The following is a 14,223-nucleotide window of genomic DNA, read 5'->3' on the forward strand; positions in this document are numbered from 1 at the left end:
TGATGTTTAACTGCGTTATTAAAATCAATTAACCAATTTTCATACTGCTTATAAATTACAGCAACCTCTTTTAATTTATTTTTAATTAAATTAACTTTTTCGGTCCTTCTCTGTGGTCCCAATTTAATTAAGTAAATTCTTATTTTCTTTAAGTCTTCATAAAGTGTTAAAATAATATCCATAACTTACCACCATAACGCCAATAATAAAAATAACTAAGTATCCGTAATACATATTAAACATTAGTTTCGGTTTTAAATTATAATACGCAGAAATATCACTTATAGTCCCAAGGTTGTTTTAAGTTGGTTTCCAAAGCAATGATCTCTTATTGCATTCTTCAAAGTTTATAATCACGGGTCGCGATGCAATATTTTATTACAACTTCGATATCAGATTTAGTTAATTTATTTAAATATTGTTATTTCACATTTACTTTTAGCTTGCACTTTTTTTTTTCACTTTACACTTTTATTAATTTTACGCACTTTTTTTTTTTTTTTTACCGCACAATTGTATTTTTTTTTTTCGCTCGAAATCATTTCATTCATTATTGCTTAAACTTCTTGATCAAATTTGAACTTCTCCTCTGGTCTCGGAATTCGGGGTTGGTACTGACGACGAAAAATCGATCTTTGGTACTGACGACGAAAAATCGATCTTCTCGTAGCTGAACGGCTTATCTCTTTTACATGCCATTTTTTGTATAATTTGTATACAAAGTACAATGCACGATCAGTGTCTCTTCTTTAGAGTTTTGGGCACCCATTGTCAAAATTATTTATTATAACGCGTGATATGACAAAATAATAAAGTTTCATTGCATTCATTGTCACAACATTGAACAAAAGTTTTAATAGTCTTACATTCGCGGCGCGCAAGATGACTCCGTCGGCAGGGTCGCCATATAAGGTGTTGCGTCGGAGGGATATATTTGTAATCAAACCAACGAGCGTCCGAATAATACTCCTCTTTATTTGATACACACTTAGTTTATATAGGATTACACTTACGATTACATTAGGTAGGTTAACATAGATTATATGGGAATGTTTAATACATCACAAGGGGTTTTTTTTTGGTCAGGAGGAAATCGCCGGACTTCCGCCCTCCACTGGGGATGAAGGGCGGGGCATATCAGAGTTGAACTGACTAAAACCTCCTGTCGCTCAACAACCAACGTCCAAACCTCGCATGAGACAGAACTCATGAAGAGGCAGAGGGGGGCGCACATCTCTCCCATCACCCTCCCCCATCGTTAAAAGGGGTACAAAGTTTTTGCTTCACGTATTAATATATACATAGATACTTATTGTTGGCATTAAAATGTTCGATAAGTAGCAAACCAGTCGTTTCAACAAATTAGTTTTCGTAAAAGTGAATTTCATTCCAAGGCATGTCAGGATTCCACAAGTATCCAATAAAAGCATTCCACTATAGCTTTATACTCTCAACTATAAAGCCCCTAATATCCTTTAGCGCAGGGCAAAACATTTTATTTCCCGCAATAAAAAAACTATAATGGTATCGTATGAAATATCCATCAAAGCTGCTCCACCAAAGAATAGGAGAAGTAGTTTTTAAGAAAAATCCTCACATAGCCTAGCATTCCATTGTAGGGTTGGTACTTGAATTACTTAAAAATGGATTTAAAAAAAACAGTACCTGGTATTTTTTTATTGGCTTTCTGGCAGATGAATAACTTAAAGACAAAGTCGCTGTATTAGCATTTCAATATATTGGCATCAAACAGGCTCAACAACTATGATGAAAGAGTCAAAGATCACGTTGGAGCCCTAACTTTCTTTTTCCGAATCTTCTAAGAAGCTTGTCCTTAATTTCCATGAATTCGTCTACCTTAGCGAAACCTTAAGTGTCTTCTTTTTTTTACACCGGAGCTTTCAAGTTTTGCTTTTAGGCTGACAGCGTCGATAGTTTTTGAAGAAATTTTGTTCAGTTGGGTATCTAGTGGATAGCCTCATTTGTTGTTATTATATGGGCCTGACTACCATACAAAAGTGTTTGACCTTAATTCCCGGTGAGAAGGAACAATTTGTGTTAAAAATGGCGTCTGTTTTTTTTGGTAAGGGCTTTACCGATAGCACATAAATAAATAAAATCCTGGTTTGAGGTTACTGAACGTGGCACGATCGTAGACCTCATGTCTGAAGGCAGTTGGCGCTTCTAATATCTATGAGCTCCGGTAATTAATTAACATCAGATTGAGGGCGTGCTTGACGGCCTCTCTAAGCCTTAAAAAATGTATTTAAGACGTCATCAACAATACTAAGTTATATCTCAGAATATGGTATCAACAAAATAAAATTCACATTAAAATGAACGACAAATTTATATTTATTCGAATTCCTCTTATTAAAAATAGAAATAGAAAACTCTATAAAATAGAAACAAAATAAAGAGGACTTGGACGTCAAATTTAATGGGTTAACAAAGAATTTTTTGAATAAAACATCAGCACCAAAAATAATATTTGTCCCGAATCATATGTATAATAATGTAAGGATTTCGCGTAAACCGCCCAAACGCCATCCCCAATAATGTTGGAGCAAGCTTCGAATATCACCCTAGCGGTCGAACTTATGTTCTGATATATGAAACCCGAATATGTTACGAATTCAAATGAGTTTCAAAATCTCTGTGTTTATTGTGACGTCCTATTCAAATGAGATGAAAATTCAAGAATATTTATTTGTAGCTAAAATCGCAATAAAGACAAAAACAGGCTAAATAATCTAGGCAAACTTTCTCAGTTTTAATTGTAAATGTACCTTCCATATATTGCTTTTTGTTTCATAAAACATTTGGTGAATAAGTCGGAATTCATGAAGAACAAAACGATCTGGACCAAATAGGTAAACATACATTTTGGTGTATAGCTAACTGCGAACATACTCAAAGATAGATTTAGTCGTCGTGGCCTAAAGGATAAGACGTCCGGTGCATTCCCGTTGAGCGATGCATCGGTGTTCGAATCTCAGGCGGGTACCAATTTTTCTGATGAAATACGTACTCAACAAATGTTCACGATTGACAAAAATAATAATTTAAGGTAGGTAGACAAAGGTGCTATTTTTACTAAGCATGAACCGTTAGCTCACGGGTTCAATCTGAAAGAAATGCTAACACTGACCCCAGAAAGAGCAGCGATTCGTAGAATCTACCACCAAATCGGAAACGCAACGCATTCAGAGCTCCTCACAAAGATTTATTTATTCCGTATTTTTTGCATCCACAGGAAATCCAAGAATACATAATATGAATTTGTTACTGGTACTTACTTATATATTAAGTTAGTTTAAAACTATGGGGAATCCATTGATATCTTGACAACATTATGAACATTATGGAACATTTTGGACTTAGTTACAATTTAAGTTTTTGGCAGCCATTTTGTAACCGATTTAAACAAAAATCCACAAGAGAAATGAGGTTCATCTGTCAGTCAGCAATTGACACTTAATACCACGGGTGACTGTGCTTTTCAATGGACACATCAACTTGATTTATTTTTTGCTTAATTATCTGCCAGCCCCTTCGAGAGGCTGTTCTGGCTTAAAGAGTTATTCGGGACTAAGAAGTCTGCTAACATGCTGCCCTAGCAATAAAACTGGTGGTAGGACCTCTTGTGAGTCCGCACGGGTTGGTATCACCACCCTGCCTATTTCTGCCGTGAAGCAGTGATGCGTTTCGGTTTGAAAGGGTGGGGCAGCCGTTGTAACTATACTGAGATCTTAGAACTTGTATCTCAAGGTGAGTGGCGCATTTACGTTGTAGTTGTCTATGGGCTCCAGTAACCACTTAACACCAGGTGGGCTGTGAGCTCGTCCACCCATCTAAACAATAAAAAAAAACAAATCGGAACCGCAACGAATTCAGGGCTCTTCACAAGGGACCTGGAGGCGGAGGCGCTCGCTGCCGATTACCGGTGGCGTAGCGACCTTCGCTCTAGGGGGGAAGGGCGCCCCGGCGAAGGTGTAGTTCGAGCGCGGAGGCTCCACTCTCGGCGGTCCGTGCTGGAGGCGTGGTCTCGCCGCTTGGCGGACCCGTCGGCCGGCCTCCGAACCGTCGAGGCGGTCCGCCCGGTTCTCGCGGACTGGGTGGGCCGCGACCGCGGATGCCTCACCTTCCGGCTAACGCAGATGCTTACCGGCCATGGTTGTTTCGGCCGGTACTTGCACAAGATAGCCGGAAGGGAACCGACGGCGCAGTGCCACCACTGCGCGGACCGCGACGAGGAAGACACAGCGGAACATACATTGGCGCGTTGCTCTGGATTCGACGAGCAACGCGCCGCCCTCGTCGCGGTCATAGGAGAGGACCTCTCGCTGCCGCGCGTCGTGGCTACGATGCTCGGCAGCGACGCGTCCTGGAAGGCGATGCTCGACTTCTGCGAGTCCACCATCTCGCAGAAGGAGGCGGCGGAGCGAGAGAGGGATAGCTCTTCCCTCTCCGCACCGATCCGTCGCCGTCGAGCCGGGGGCCGGAGGCGGGAATACGCCCGTACGTCCCGGCCCCTGTAGGTGGCGGTCTCCCCCCGGTGAAGGTCAAGGGGCGACCTGAGGGGGTGAGGCCGCGCGGCGCGCTACCAGCACTCTAGCGCGCTGCCGTGGAGTGAATAGAGCGACCGGTCGACGGTGTATCGCGTCCCGACCCGGCAGGCTGGTTCTGGTCCAGCGGGGTATTCCGGGACACCAGCGGCACCGTCTGGGCGGCCCGACGGGCTGCCGTACCGAGACGGCCGACGTTTCAGAGCCTTCGATTCGCCTCGAAGGCTCCGTCGGCTGGGCGTCCTTGGGGTGAGCCGCGCCGTCTGGTTGTAGTGTTGACCGCGGTAGCCCCCCTACCTCATCCGGGTTCTGACCTCGGAGGGGATCGGACGTCGGGTGTAAGAGTGCAGGGGAGTCGTTTAGTGGGTGGGTCCTAAAATCCTTGGGCCCGCGGTCTGCTCACAACACCATGCAGATCGTTGAGTCTCACATACCCCGCGCGCCCCTTTTGCGCGGGGACCTCGTAGGAGGTTCGGCCCTCTACCCGAAAAAAAAAAAAAAAAAAGGGCTCTTCACAAAGATTTCTCTATTCCTTGTTTTTTGCATCCACCGGTAATCCAAGTAGGTATACATACGAATTCGTTTGCATATGAATTTGTTACTGGTACTCATATTACGTTAGCTTACTCGTAAAACTATGGGGAATCCATTAATATCTTGACAAACATTATGAACAATTACATTTTCGACGTAGTTATAATTTCAATTTTTGCGGCCACTTTATTTAGACAATAAAAACCAATAGAGAAATGAGGCTCATCTGCCAGCCAGCAACTACCACTTAATACCACGGGTCATTGTGTATTTCAATGGACAATTTATTTTTTGCTTAATTATCTGCCAGCGTCTTCGAGAGGCTATTCTGGGTTAAGGAGTTATTCTGGACTAAGAAGTTTGCTAGCATGCTGCCCTAGCATGAACATGCAGTTTTCCACTGAATCTACCACTGGATCGGAGTCATAACCCACTGAAAAATCCAGTGGGCTTATTAACTAATGTTAAATCATTACCTGAGTTCACACACAACGAATAATTTTCCAATAAAGAACAGATTTTCTCACATTCGCAACGAGAAGTGTTATTATACAATTGTGAACAAAAAACAATTTGAAACGAAGGATCTTTGTCACAATCCCTTTGTCATGTAGGCTAGAATGGAAATAATCTCACAGGATAAAAATATATTACCGCAAAAAACGTAGACGTTTAATTTTTTTTTACTATATTATTTCATAATTTTTTTTTAGAAAACTTAAAAATACCAAATCTTTTTACACAAAGAAATTAAATTCTATTGAGAATATACAAGAACTCGTAACTTAATAGTCGGCATCGCTGGGCTGATATGATGATATGATTCATCCGACCGATTTCGGCCATGGCGACCAATTTGACTCCTATCCGTCGATTTGGCGCTCGTGCGCTCGAAGATGGCTTAAATAGCCTATCTTCGCGGCAAAACTCCTTGCGCATTGAGGGCACGTAAGCACGCCGTTCTCATAATTATAGGTTATGGCAGCAGGTGGGCGGGCCTTCAACTGGTCGCGTTTGTAATCAAGGTCAGCTTTACGCTGATCCTCGAACTCACGTACTTTGCTGTTCACCATCCTGCGCCATTCTGGCCGTTGTGTAGCCAAGCGCTCCCATTGAGAGGGCTCTATATCACATCTCTTCATGTGTCGTTTCACGACATCCTTGTACCGCAGGAGTTCACAGGACAGAGGATCACTGGGCTAATGAGGCTGTAAAGTAATTATTTAATCTCCTTTCACTCCACCTTATCCCACTTGGTGGGGTCGGCACAGCGAATTTTTCTATTCCATTCTTCTCTATCAGCCGTCATCTCAACACTCACTCCTGTTTCTCTCATATCTTCATTCACACACTCCATCCATGTCTTGTTCGGTCGACCTCTTCCCCTCCACCTTGCACTACCATTTCCATACATTTCCTAGTCACATGCATTCCCTCTCTACGAATCACATGTTCATACCACGCAAACATGCTTATTGAGAAATAAACGTTTTTAAGAATTAATACTATCGTGGATTAGATTTAGTCACGCCAAACGACTGAGTATTATATTATGTCGAGAAAGAGAATAATACGGTATTGTCTTGGAGGGACATGTGATCACGTAAATAGCTCAGAGGGTTGACCTCCTCCGGCGGCTGCTATTCTTGGATACGACCTAAATGAACCTGACTCAGTATTGCTAATTTTTATGAACACCTAAATATTACGTATGCTAGAATGACACTAACAATAAACTGCGTCATTCTGTGGGTGTAATAATCCGTATCCTTGGCAATTCTTTGTTAGCTATTTGATTATTATAGTTAGAAATTCATTTAATGAGCAACCGTTGCCTATACTCAGGCGTATGTAGGAGAAAAACGTGTAAATAGAACTTTCAAGAGAACCTTCAAGCGTGTAACAAAAGTTCATGAAGCTTGGTTCAATGGCCAATAGCGATAAGGAAACTGAAGTCTTGCGTTGTTTTTTGGCTACATTATCAGCGATGTGTCCGATCGGTAGCTCTTGAAATGAATATGGACCAAGTAAGGGTAAGAATGAACAGAAATGAGTGACACCAAAACAATATAACCACGATACCATAGTATTAAAGATGCTTAGAAACTCCATAGTTCAAAATCTTTACAAATCGATCAAATCGTTATAATTATATAGTTATAAACGGTCAAATTAAATCAATGTTAAAATAGATGCGAACAAAATAAAATTTATTAAATAATGTAATTATTTTTTTTGCCAGTAAACACTACTAATTAACTTTTCATTAATAAAAAACGAACAACTACAAAATCATTAAATTAATTAACTAAATAAAATTTTCCTCAAACAGCACCCCCATGTAACTGGTGTTACTGGTGGTAGGACCTCTTATGAGTCCGCACGGGTAGGTTAGGTGCCACCACCCTGCCTATTTCTGCCGTAATGCGTTTCGATTTGAAGGGTGAGGCAGCCGCTGTAAATATACTGAGACCTTAGAACTCGTATCTCAAGGTAGGTGGCAGCATTTGTAGATGTCTATGGAATCCGGTAACCATTTAAATCCAGGAGGGCAGTGTGCTCGTCCGCCCATCTATGAAAAAAAAATATACGAGTATCTGCCCGAGCCTCTATCTCATGGTATATTTAGAACCAGAGCGATTTAAATTGGAGCATACCATATAACATACCATACAGAAAACATAACACATCGTAACCGCTTGCTTAGTTCGTCAACCGCTCACCTAACTCATAACCTAAATAGCTAGAAATCAGTTCGGGGGAGATCCACTTAAAATAGCTACAGTCGCGATACTATCCTACCTGTTATTCCTCGATGTATTGATGACTCGACATTTCGATAGAGATAATTCAATCACAATCGTGTTCGGCTAATGGGTTTGTGTCTGTTTTAGTAAAATACTGAATTATTTGTCTAATATTTAACGTCGCTTATCAGACTGCATACTACGGAGGAATATTTTTTTGAGGATTTTTATATCTCTCCCCCCGTCCCAGTGCTATCTGAATCTATTGACATTATTGAATCCCATTTGAATTGGATGACATCATATTGTGAATACCACTTTCAAACGATTTTTAATCTATAAAACAGCTAATCCATCCTTCAAACCGAAATTCGTTACGTCTTCGCAGACTGGTGGTAGCATCTCTTGTACTGGTGGTAGGAGTCTTGTGAGTCCGCAAGGGTAGGTATCACCATCCTGCCTATTTTTGCCGTGAAGCCGTAATGCGTTTCGGCTTGAAGGGTGGGGCAGCCGTTGTAACTATACTTGAGACCTTAGAACTTATATCTCAAGGTGGGTGGCGCATTAACGTTGTAGATGTCTATGGGCTTCCGTAACCGTAGCTGAGAGCTCGTCCACCCAACAAAGCAATAAAAAAAAAGTACACTTGTGGGCTCTACTACAGCACGTAACTTATTTTCTCTTCCTGAGTATTATTCCTACATCATCGGAAAACATTAATGAACATGTTTACAAAATTTACACACTAGCGAACCACAAATTAGCGAATCACAAGTCACCCTCACAAATTAATTAGCTCATAAAAGTAGATGTAACTAAACAAACAAGTTTGAAATTTATATTTTAAGCTTAGCGTTTTCAGTGAGTAGACCTATAAGTAGCGTTTGACAGCAATTCTTTTTGTAAAAAAAATCTAGTTGACCTACTGACTCTTTTTTCGACTGTCATTTTGGACCTTAAACTTGTGCTTGAGTTTTTGCGATAAGATACTACAGGCTCGTCGATATCGTTTAAAAAGGCTGTTTTATCTCTAATTTATCGATGGCTTTGAGATGTATCACTGCAATTTAGCGTAAAGTAATATGGATATGTAGGGTTACTTATCGTCAAGAGATGGTATCGAAATGACTGAATTCTGAGATGAAATGCGATTAAAATTTGGTTGAAGTGAAGGAATGTTTGGAGTAAATTTCTAAATGGGGTTGAGTGAATTTAGTTCATGAGGTCCAAGGACGAGCTCGCATTTAAACTCCGTAGAGAGGCTTGTTGGCCAGGGTATGGTATAAGGGAGCTATTTAGTCGAAAGAGTGTACTGTTCACACGATTCCTAAAAACACAATAAATGACAATGTAATTAAGAAAAAATAATTTCGACCTTGAAGACACAGAATCTTGGGCATTAGTTGTGATGCTACGTAATGTGGAGGCCTTCGATATTGATCGAAGGTGGAGGCCGATAAAAATAGTTCTAGCAAGGTATTGATTGAGCCCTGATCCCGAAAATCAACCTGGAAAAAATAGCAATTTGGATTTAAAAAAAAGCCCATATTTTAACCCCTTCATGATAACATTCATATCGTTTCCTTTATGAGCGGGTATGACGTCAGAACTTACCCCATTTTTATTCTCACCACAGTTCTTTTATTTGTGTTTAAAGAAATCTACTGAAAATTCTTGGCTTTTTTACATTTCAGGCGGAAATTTGATTAGCAGAAGTTTACTCTCGAAAAATTATAAGGCTCTTTATTAGAATTTTTTTTTCTTTTAATTCAACTTCGATGTGAATTTATGAATCAAATAAACTGTCGCTTAATGTAATAAAGCTCTCAAAGCCCCGGAAGCGCTCACTGTCAAACGTAATTTAATCATAAAATTATTTTTCTACTTTGCATATTTTCGTCAGTACATTTTATTTTGATGATTCGCTGTTTTGTAAATTATCTTCGGTATTATTATTTCTAATCTAATATAATATCATACTGCCGTCATTCTTTTGTTCCCTTGTAATTACAGCTGTTCTATCGTTTTAAATTAACCTGGAACTAGGAGTCAAATTATTATTAATTAGCAGAAATAAATTTGCATAGTGTGTGGATAATATTCTGACAGTACAATACCTATTCGTTAGATATATTATAACTACTTCTCAATCTTTCGTGTATAGCAATAGTCATATTTTTGTTGCTGACTCTACTTATTGATGTCTTTTTGTTGTGTTTATTTGGTGTTTCAATTCTAAGTGTATAAATAACTTAAGAGAAAATCCAAACTTAAGGACGTTGAATGTTGATATCATTGTATCTCATTTAAAGCTATCGAATATTGCTAATATGATATCCTAATCCCAACAAAAAATTGGGTTCTATTCCAGAAGAACGTGGAACAGTGGAACGCGAGTAGTTTCAAGAAATCTATGGATTTCATACATTTAGGGATAGCGGTGCATGACCGGATTATAGCAGACTCACGTCCTTGCGGATCCATCAGATCTAATAACCTTTGCATTAGACGCCCTCAGTTCTAGCACTAGGAGCAGGCTTAGAGACCCCGGAAACCGTACTCGTCGAACTCGTCAGCCCGATGAGTTTCTCGCCGGATCTTCTCTGCGGGTCACGATTCCGATCCGGTAGTAGATTCATTCGCGAAACAGCTACTCTTGAGTCGTTAGGTCTCCTTTGGAGACGCTCGGGTAGCTGTTAGCACCCCTCCTGGCTGAGCCTTTGCTCGCCCACGTGCCCTGGTAAAACTAAAAATGCCTCCGGGACACGAGTGATTTCTCAAACACAAAAAAAATCTAGTAGACTGGATTCTAGATTAGTATCACATTAACCTTATTAGAACTTGGTGCTTAGAGGCAGTCTTGTAACGATATCCATTAAAATAATCAAGCTTTTAGAAGGCAGAGTTTTTTTGGCTAATATACTCGAAAAGCCAGCCCTTAAAATAAAATAGCTAAATATAAATGTACATAAAGAGAAATACGGGAGGTTAACCAAAAGTGGTCAAGATTTTAAGGTATCTTTCTGAGGGAACGAAGTAGACAAGTTGGAATGAAACACGAGTACTTTCGTCAACAACTTTTTTGTTCAAACAAAACATATTTAATAAGTCCACTGCACGTTTTTGTTTACGAAAGTTTTATTTTACGGGTACATTGGGTAGGTATTTAAGGAAAATTCCTTGTTAAAATACTTTTGTAGATTCAACTGCTTAATCGACTAGTGATTTGCGGAATTTTCAGTTTAGTAAGGCAGGAGTTGTAAAGCCTCAAGAGTCGGTTCCCTAGGTCACCAAGAGCCAAGGCCAAACCCGGCCATGGACGCCGTCCGGGCCGGGTGCAGTGTCCTTCGCGCACATTTTGCGCACGGCCACACGGAGCTCCACCATCCGGCATCGACACATCACAGATGCAACGCATCGTGTCCCGGAACCACCCTGCCTCGCCCTCGACCTCGACTGGGTGTGGACGCATGGGCGCCCACACCGCCACCGTAGAGGCTTCCATGAGGAGCTCCTTATTCAGGCACTTCAGTGCCCACTTGGGGAATGATCGGGGCGCACCACGTGCGTGGTCCCCGTGGACATCTGCGACTGATCCATACTACCTAGAATCACTGCGTTCATCCAAAGTGCGTTTCCTGACATACTTTTTGCCACGTACCATATATGGCTTTGACATGAGCTCCCCTCTACCACGTTTCCCGAGCGCTATGACATGCCCTTCTTCAAATGAGGTTTGTGGAAAGTACTTAGCGGTAGGCAGCGGCTTGGCTCTGCCCTGGTATTACTAACGTCCATGAGCAACGGTAACCACTCACCATTAGATGAGCCGTATGGTCGTCTGCCTACAAGGGCAATCAAAAAAATACAATATTTCTTGTAGCGTTCTAAACAAATTTCGAATACTCAAAGTTAACAGATACAAGAATTATGTAAAGCTTATGAAAATTTGTAGCTCTGGCGTTACGATTAATTATTAACAATTTCAACTTCAAGTTGAGTTACGTTGAGAACTCGGTTGATTAGGAACGGAGATACCAATCATAATTATCACTTGAAATGACAGAATATTCATTAAGCTTATTGTGGAAAAACGAAATGGTTTTTTCCCGGAAACCTTTTTTTTTAGATTAAAGGATAATGATCATAGCACATACAAAACGTGAGGCCCTGGCTTCGGTTATTGCATCCCGTTATCCTTTTATTATATCCATAGGATCCAAATTCCGGGTGGTAAAAATACAGGCACGTCGAAAACCCTCACGGGTGATTAGCACCCTCCTTCTTATACCCCCGCCATGCAGTCATGCGTTCTAGTGTGAAGGGTAGGCCAGACAAAGGAAATTACAAATTGAGAATTTATTTATGTATCAAACAGGAGATAAACGTCTATGTTTCTTATTGGTAGGTGGTAAGGTTACGAACCCACACTGGTAAGGTCTGTCGTGAAGCAGTAACGCATTTCGGTTTGAACTTATATCTGAGACTTAGAACTCATGTCTCAAGGAGGGTGGCGGCGTTTAGGTTGTTGATGTCTATAGGCTCTGGTAACCATTTAAAATTAGGTGGGACGTGAGCTTGTCCACCTATAGCAATAAAACAAAAATTTATTGTGTCCAACAATCATACCAAAACAGTAATTAGTTAATCAATTTTGTTATTGAAGAGTTACTTATAGTACAGCTTGATTGTTAATATACATAGGTCGTCTATAATATTAAGCAAAAATAATCTACTTCAAGTTGAATGAATATGGAAGAACATTACAGAACAAAAGCTTATCTAACCCTTAAGTAGATCTATTCGGGTAAATAGGTCTGATTTTTTTCCAAGCTGAACAGAAACTCTCGACAGAGAATGTTAAATCGACAAAAAATTCTGTTCATTAAAATTAAATACAATGAAAAACAAATGTAAATAAAAATTCAAACAAAAAAACACAAATCGCTTCATGCTGTAACTTTTGCGACGAAGTAGAAAAGCTCGATATACATTTCCCGCTTTGGCTCGTTAAAACTTGTGGGGAACCTTTTGTTCAGCCTTCGTACTGAACTTATTTTGAACTGAAGATTTGTTTTAAGATACAGGATCCACTTGAAGGACAAACGTTGTCAAAGCTTTGACGTTAGGCCTTATAATTGTAAGGTGGAGAAGAGCACGTGACCCGGATTGTCTTTTAATTGAAAATTAAGAGGTATCTCTTGTCTGCAGAATACCCTGGCCATTTTGGACAAGCTGGACATCGACAGCGAGAAGCCTTCAGAAGAAGAAATCGCCAGGCTTTTTGGCTACGAAGAGGCTTACTTTTCTGGAGAACTTGGATTCTGGCAACGACTTAAGCCAAAAGTCTGGGCGTTGTTTGATGAACCTTCAAGTTCACCAGCTGCAAAGGTAATTACTTATGACAAATTCATGATCTCTCAATTTGGCATCATTCATGGCACTGGTAATTATAATTGCTTATACATATGCTTCATTTAATTTAATACTTGTAGTATACTGCAATAACTAGTAACTCTATCACCAATGGTTAAATGTAACTAAAAATTATAGATGTGGCACCAATGAATCTATAATTATGCACAAATGGAAAAAAACATAAAGGGGTTTCTATAGCTATTATCTTCTCTTAAATGAATATGTGAAGTAGAGAAAACACTTAAGTTTTGATAGCAAAATAGTGAGAATATTTCCGATTCATCACAAATTCAGTCAATTTATTTTTAGAATTTTCTTTAAGTAAATTGACTGAATTTGTGAATCAATTTTCTTTCTAATTCGCTGTATTTATGTACAATAAAAACAAGCTCTCTACTAAATATCAGAGAATACGTTTTTATTATCTTAACGAATCATATTTTATAATAATCAAGCATCTCATTAATGTGGAAAAATGAAATGGCCGTATTAAATGTAATTACAGTGACTTATAATATAAAGAAATTTCTGTTTCATTTTAAAATGAATAGTTTACGAGATAGTAAACGATCACTTAGATATGCATTTTAATGTAGATTCCTTTCTAAGATTAATGATGTATGAGTTTTTGTTCAAAAGTAGGTGGTGCTGTTTTAATAGCTGAATTTTCGACATTACGGGCGGTTTTTTTTTATATTGGGCGTATATTGCGTTTCACTAGTTTAAACATTTCAAAATCGGTAGTTTTCACCAGAATTACTAATATAGGAAGCGGATAACCATATTCCTGTTAAGTAGGCCTTAAGGTCGAGAAATAGTTCGGGCAATGGAAAATGAAGTAGCCGCTAAACCGTCCCATTGATGGGAGATCGGGATTTCGATCTCATGTCTCAAGATTATTTTCAATGGGCCGTTTCTAATTATTTAAAGCCAGAAATGCTGTAAGCTCGGCTGCT

The 14,223-nt window shown here is 39.7% G+C and overlaps 1 protein-coding gene across 1 annotated transcript in view; it reads left to right on the forward strand.

Annotated features, from left to right (window-relative positions):
* Window positions 1-14,223, forward strand: part of LOC101745659 (potassium voltage-gated channel protein Shaw) — a 226,160-nt gene that overhangs the window by 81,864 nt on the left and 130,073 nt on the right. The window contains exon 4 of the mRNA XM_012688852.4: window positions 13,061-13,240. Coding sequence (XP_012544306.2) covers window positions 13,061-13,240 — 180 coding nt within the window. The remainder of the gene's footprint in view (window positions 1-13,060; window positions 13,241-14,223) is intronic.

The sequence above is a fragment of the Bombyx mori genome, chromosome 3, assembly GCF_030269925.1.
Source record: "Bombyx mori chromosome 3, ASM3026992v2".
Classification (NCBI taxonomy): domain Eukaryota; kingdom Metazoa; phylum Arthropoda; class Insecta; order Lepidoptera; family Bombycidae; genus Bombyx; species Bombyx mori.